General features: G+C 28.7%; 1 protein-coding gene across 1 annotated transcript in view; it reads right to left on the minus strand.

Moving 5' to 3' along the window:
- Positions 1-6,034, minus strand: part of LOC112596423 — a 46,028-nt gene extending 39,994 nt beyond the window's left edge. Inside the window, exon 1 of the mRNA XM_025342093.1 lies at positions 5,452-6,034. Coding sequence (XP_025197878.1) covers positions 5,452-5,509 — 58 coding nt within the window. The 5' untranslated portion in view covers positions 5,510-6,034. The remainder of the gene's footprint in view (positions 1-5,451) is intronic.
- Between the last annotated feature and the right edge of the window lie 2,106 nt (positions 6,035-8,140).

Raw genomic sequence — 8,140 nt, forward strand, 5'->3', positions numbered from 1 at the left:
CATTTGTTTTACTAAAAAAATGTTGTGGTATGATATGTCATTATATTATTTCAACTGTTACACCGGTGCCATAGATGTAATTGCATTTTTTTTTATTATTATTAGAAAAAAAACTTTTACACACAAGAAAAAAGTCGATACAAAAAATTACAATCAATACAAATTTAATATTGATAAATCATAGATAACGCAGTCTTATGATTATTTTATTAAATTTGATGAATTTAATATAATTTTATGTAATGAAATCATACAATAAAAACCTATATTATATAATAAACTTAAGTATTATCATCATTCATCATCCTTAAATTTTACTCCAAATACCAATATTAATAAATAATAACTCACATATTACAAATGATCCAACACTGTAGATGATGTTTTAGTAAAATTGTAAGTCATATTAATGTAACAAATCCTAACGTATCTAATATATAATATATATAATAAATCAGAATTTACTGTTCTATAGGTGAACAATTCTTAAACAAAGATGAAATAACCACAACAACTTTATTAAAAATATCCTCCAAATTGGTTTCATACAACATAAAGATCCAAATTAGACAACAGTTGACCGTTATATTATTATATCATTTTTTTTTTTATTATTTTATGATTTGAACAAATTGAATCTTATATTTATACTTTATGATTAAGGTAATATTATTTTTTCTACTGTAATTATAATTTAAAACCAAAAGAATCATTATAATTTTGTTACCCTTTTATTAATATACCTAAAATATATGAATAAGGCATCTACAATTACTTGGTATATATTTTCAAAATAAAGAAGATATAAATATGTACAAATATAGAATTATACGACTATCATTATTTTGATATTTTATTAAATTTACATTGTAAATACCAAATGGTTACTATTGTGGATCAATATACAAGTATAAACCGCATAACAGTTTAACAACAAATTTCTCCATTTCAAAATTATAAAATCTCTCAGCATAATAATTATTAAATTAATAGTATCTACTTATTTCATAGTTTTCAAAATGAGCCAATAGTTACTTGATATCCAACCAGTTAATAAAAAATAATAATAAAAAAAAAAAAATAATAATTGATTATTGATGATATTCAGCTTTTAGCTAGAATCGTTGTTGTTACGTTATATGCATTTATAATGATGATAATTGTTCGTCCAGTACGTAATTAAAAACGACAGTAGCTAACTCGATAAAAAAAAATACCATCAGATGAAATATTTATTGCCGTTTATCAGTGGACCAGTTCAGCTACAAGCGTGTCAGGTTATGTGTGAGTACACTCATGAATATACGTATAATATATTATGTGTAATCCAGTTTCACCTGTGCTTAAAACAATCCCTACTCCTTCCATCTTCTTTTTTCCCCTGCATCATTATTTTATCCATTGGTACTTTTTTCCATTACAAATCCCCGCTGTGTCGGCGCTCTGATTTGCAGACGAGTTTTTTTCTTATAGACCAGTTGTAATGTTGCACTATAATAATGATAGGGTTTCACAGATAGCTTATCTCAGATGACCAACGATATGATTTTATTTTTTTTTTATTTTAACATAGTTGACCTCAGCATAAAATTTAAATCGATTTCTCAATTTTTTTTTTATTAATTTAAAGAAATATCCTATAATAGAAAACATCCCAAAAACCGCGTTTTTTATAATAAATATATGAAATCTTGACGTTGCCCTCTTCTCAGAAATACAACACTACTTTCACTGAAATAAATTAATGTTCGTATTCAAATTTATTTTACTCGTTCCGCTCGTTTACCCATTCAAATTTCAAAGTTTATAAAAAGAACAACAACAGTTTTTTTTTAAACTACTGATTTATTAGCGAACATTACTTATTTTAGTACATACATAAGTATGTATTTATTTTTGACCGTGAACATCTCTGTAGATTCCCTCGGGGGTTAGGTAGAGATCAAATCATCATACTAAACACAGTTAATTAAAGACATTCCGAAGAAATACAGAGTGGTACATAAATTGTCATTTATCATGAGTAGTATTAATGTTGTGCTGGTATTTACACACAGATATACGAAAATGTACTTAAATTTTGTTTGCAGGATGAAAAAAAACGAACTTCGGCTAAAACGAGTTCACAAAATGTGTATGCGAACATAATTAGAGACGTGCCGATTGGTGGTTACCTTGACTGCAATGAATATGCGGTATTATACGGTTCACGTGACTGTGAAATATTGCAACACAGGAACTAATATATAATATTATTCTGATTCAAATATATTTTGAATACACATCAACATAATAATCAAAAAAAAAAAACCACCCAATTAATCTTGATTTAAATAATATATCATTATTAAACCTATGGGTGACACTAGATCTAAACTTCAACATCCCAAAATGCCCATATGTTACTTATTGACAAGCAATGCCATTCTTAAGTAGGTATATCATTGTTTCCAGAAATGGTCAGACATGAATTAGATTTTGTCACCGATCACGATTCATTATTATTCTATGACACTTCACATTCAAAACATTATTGTGTAACAAATTATATCTGTTAGAAAATGTTGTCATCGAATTACAGACGAATGGTTCTAACCAACGACATAATATAAAGAATAAAAATATGGATTGAGCATAATGAGAGAATTTTTGGGAAACATGGTTGGAAAAAAATATTTTATATCTATAGAGGTTTTAATAAAATATTCAGAGGTTTATATGATAGTATTTACTACCAAAACGACATACATACACTTACAATTAGTAACAAAGATGCTATTGATTCATAAAATATTATAATAATTATAATTACTTTAAAATCACACAACATTTTTTTCGTTTATTATAATTATTAATCAAATATTATATATTCCAATTTAAGTCAAAACAAATACGTGATGGGTGGCTTGGCGTGGCGCGTTGGCTGCTACCAGTCGCGGAATACGACTGAGAGTAAGTAACTACCACAACTACTAGCTCCCGGATGGGTAACCACTCGGAATCATAGTGGTTAAAAATCTTGCCACACATACACGTATTTGCTATCAACCATAACAATCGTAAAATACAACCTACCGTACCAACCTTACCCCTTACCATATAGTTCATAACCCCTACAAACAGCTAATGGCCCTAGTTGCCGGGCTTAAGTTCAATAAAAAAAAAAAAATACGTGATAAAAAAATTATACAACTAATATATTATGATACTTGTGTTATTACCAGTGATGTATTGCTAAAAGAAACCGTGGTTATACGCCTTATTCACGTATATATACGTATATATAATAGAGAGATTCAGGTAGGGTCCAAAAAAATTTTTCTCGCTCCGCTCAAATATTACTTTTATTTCTCTTAACAATATACTACATTAAAAACAATAAATTATTTTATCAATTAATATTTCAAATATTTTACATTTTAAACAAAAATTTTTAATATAATCTTTTTATACACATTGGAATCATATTGTGCTACCACAAAAAAAAAGTATTATACAATCGACTATCGAGATATCGTAGTTGCAAGGTTATTGATGTATTATATTTATCTACAACTCTGATATGATACTTGATACATTATTTAAAATTGTTATATAGAATATACGGTAGATACGGCCGTATACCCGCGTATTATTAATTTGTCATAAGCTATACCTACTCCATGGATACAAAAAATAGCGTATTGGGGGGTATACGCCGTATACCTCCATACATCTCCAAAACACCACTGGTTATTACACAGTTACATATTTATTACTTTATAGATATAATATTATGGTTAACGTATAACAGGTAATTATATATATTTCTAATAAAGTAATAAAATAGTAAATTGAAAAAAATAAATTTATATATATATATACATCTATTTAAGTTTTATATGGCACATCAACCTTATCAATTCATTCTTGTGAACTTCACATTTTTTAGGTATGCAGCTTTTTAAAGTCCAATTTAATTTCTTATACATTTATCATAGTTTATAATGTATATTAATTACTCTAATTCAGAGTTCTGCGTCACATGTAAGGGATATATCGATAAAAACCGGGTCGATTGGGTCATGTGTCACACGGGTCTAAAAAGTCTTCGGGTCAAGGATTGCAGAGTGCTCGTGCGTTTGACTATCCGATATAATATATTTTTTCCTATTATTTCATACACACTCCCGGAGACCATAAAGGTCAAAATTAAATTATGCAATTCTATATCGAGGAAACTATTTAAAACAATTTAGTTATCTGTTCACGACCTACTGCCTCTGAGAATTCATAAGCTCCAACACGGATATAAGTCATAGTAGTTTATTTTGTATTAGAAACACAAATACAAAATTATTATACTATAATAGATATAATCTAATTAAAATAATATTAACATTAAACACGTATATAATGTATAAAAACAAAAAATATACCTATTTTAAAAATGTGAATATAACCCGAGCCTACAATACACAAAACCTCTTTAAAGCTATAGAAGAGCTTGTTTAATATTAACAAAATTACAATTATAATTAGTAATTAAATAAATTATGATTTAGCAGACTCCTCTCTACACTCAATGCCATGGTTCATATCGCAAGCAATTAATCGTAATTTTTCCTCTTTTTGGAAAATGACCATTGATATCGGGCTATTGTTTAACGGACACACACATTAAATAATAATGTCTAACTACATTATAGTGTACTCTCCTCGTGTAAAACGATAACCGAATGCACTGGTCAAATAGAAAACATACACATGATATCTAGTTAATGGGATTGAAAGGCCATTGAACTTATGACCCTATCCTATTCATAATAGAACAACCGAGACTTTAGATAACAAATGTCGGTTTTTGAAACGCTCGAGTGCTTTATCAAAGTTTAATTATTCCAAATAAAAAAACCTAGTGTAAAATTTAGATTTATATCGTTTACTATATACTATATAGTTTACAGACTTTCAATGTTTAATTGTCGATTCAATTATACTTTTATCACTACAATAATTATAATTATTTGTAAGATTAACTTCATATAAGCGATTTGTTTGAACCCTTTTATTATACAATAAACTTACGAATTAAATTTTAATTGACTTTAAGGTTAGTTATAACTTTCCGGTAGTAGTAAATAACTTAATTCAAAACATTTAATTGAAAAATATTTACATCTTATCTAGTAGATTTTTCTACTTGTTAAGTCACATTTTTTGTCAGTAAGTAAAGTATATTATTACACTTCTGATATTATTGTGAAAACTGTAAATACACGATATTAAGTTCGAATACGGTGTTTGATTAAAATTTATAATATTTTGATTATACAATCACCTCAGTTTTAAGACAAACACGTCGTGTACAACGACAAAACTCCAACGAATAAAAACAATCAACGGAAAACGACACGAAGATTATATTATTATTGTAACACAAGTATCTATATTGAATTATAATATTATTACCTGAATAACACCATGGAGGCCAAACGACTGGGCTGGATGCGTCCAAATCCCGCATCATGTTATCACCGGCATGATAGTCCTCGGTACACTCAATAAAAACAAGAACAAGAACTTTTATTAAAAAAAAATACAAACTGTTTATATTATATTATTTTAAAAACAAAAAACGCGCGTTATCTTCTTTAGACGAGGTGGACGTGTTAAGTAATCACTGCACACAAAAAGAAACACCAGAAACAACAGAATTCGAGCAAATCATGATACTAATTATCTTATTACGATCAGATTAAACGTCGTTAAAACGATTTTCCCGTTTCAACATCGACGCACAAACATACGATAATGATGTTATGAATCGTCGTAACAACAGTGTAAACCACGGCGCAAAAAACAAAAACAGTTTTCCGACGATAAAAAAAGAAAAAAAAAATTTAAAAACGTTCGACGAGATTTTATTGTTATTGTGAAAAAAAATCGGAAAAAAAACGACGGAAAACACAAGCGCGACGAACACACGTATGAAACTACGGACTGCGCGCGCGTCGTGTCGCGGATGAACTGGAGCGCGGCAAGGACGTTTGACCGTTGACAACGCGCGCGCCGGCAGACACGAGAGCAGAAGCGGCGGCAGTAGCGACACACACACACACACACACACACACACACACACACAACACACACAACAAACAAGACGTATATTATACGGCCGGCGGCGGCACCTGTACGAGAGCAAACAAGTGCGCTTGCGCATCAGCGGCGGCGGCAGCGGTCATCAGGTGGTAATAATCGTCGTCGTCGCGGTCGCCGCTGCCGCCGTATCGTGCAAGTGTCCCTCTCCGCCGTGGCCCGCCGCCCGGTTACCAGACCGCCACAATCCACCAAACCGCCGGTTACCGCGAACGGTAACAACAAATGTACGTTACTTATTATTGCTTATGTTTATACCTGCCGAGTTGCATTATAGGAAAATCACTATTAAACGACGCGCCATTCACGATAGTATTATGCACGATTTTGTTTTATTCTGTATGGGTACATAATAATATGATAGACAACTTTATTATAGTATTATAATATTATATTATTATGGTTAGGGGGAAACACGCCCAAATGCTGTGGCGCGAGTTATCATACGAGTATTAGTTTTTTTTTTTTTTACTCGAGTGCCAGATAAAACAATATAATAGAATTATCGCGCGCCCAAGTACCTCAGTACCTCTTATAAACACGTACTACACCTATAAATAACATATTATTACACAATTTATTAGTTAATCGGGTAACCTGTACAGGGCTATACTAAATTCTATACGCAATATGCATAATAATAGGTTACATAATTTTTTTTTAAATTTAAGTGTTTTTATAGCGTTTCTTTGGAAAACATTTTAAGAGGACACTTTTTCATGGTGTCATACATGGTCACAATGTGCCTCACCAAACATTCTCACCCACGTATTTTTTTCCTTATAATAATGAAATTCAAATTTTAGGCATTTCTAAACATATTCTATTGCGTATAGACCATATTTCCAAATAATAAATATTAAAATGTACTTAATAAGCGTAATTTATAGTTTTAATAATTTAATTGGTTTACCAACACATAAAAAAAGCTGTACTATTAGATCTTAATATTAATTTTGAATATAAATATTACCGGATTTATAACCGGACCTATTATCCGGAGTATACATAAAATTAAATAGATACTATAAAAATCTACTCATTTTAATATCGATTAAGATACATAAGACTTTTTAAAAAATCAATTGGTTAATAATTTTAAAATGAAAAGAATAGTTCTCACATGATAAAAAAATAAAATCGTATCATTATTAACACTCAAAATTAATACAAAATAATCTATTTTCATTAAAAATGTGGTCTTTAATACTTAAATTATTTAAGTATTTCAAAATTTTAAAAATCAGAATTTGAATAAATTATTAAAAAAAAAAAATGAGATTACCATATTTGGTAAATCATCTTGTATACGAACCTACTACCTATAGTCACCTTAAATTTTATATGATTCAAGTATTTTATAGAGCTAAAGGTATTCTATTAAGATATAAATTATAAAGTTAACAAAAATATTGAATCTATGTTATGAATAATTTCTCTTAATAACCTGTATGACTATATAACATGTATTTTCGTCGTTACGATATAATTATTGATTTCATCTCATAACATAATTAATTATGTAAGAAAAAAAAATTATAATTTTGTTTTCTGTATTATATTGAATGTAAATTAAAAAAAAATATATTAACTAAACTAAAATCGTTAAAAATACAGCTGCACGTTTAATAGGTTTTCAAACATACAACATACATAGACAATATAATATTATATTATTTTTGTTTTATTTTATTATTATTGTTTATCATGTGTACAATGTACAATATTTAGATATACTCTGTACCTAACAGGGTGAATCCAGTGTGGGTAGGGTAAGTACTCAAAGCTTTCCTAAAGCTTACACCACACACATACACGACTTAATATTTTTTCAAGAGATATTTAATTTAATATTTTAATTATTTGAGTAATTATTATAAACATTTAAAAAATGTTAATTAAAGCAATATCATTTATATTTATGAATTTTATAGTTTATGACGTTGATTTACAAAGAAATGTTAAATGAGTACATATACGCATTTATACAACTTATATAAGT

This window comes from Melanaphis sacchari, unplaced genomic scaffold (genome assembly GCF_002803265.2).
Source record: "Melanaphis sacchari strain LSU unplaced genomic scaffold, SCAv2.0 Contig31_pilon_pilon, whole genome shotgun sequence".
In the NCBI taxonomy this organism is placed as follows: Eukaryota; Metazoa; Arthropoda; class Insecta; order Hemiptera; family Aphididae; genus Melanaphis; species Melanaphis sacchari.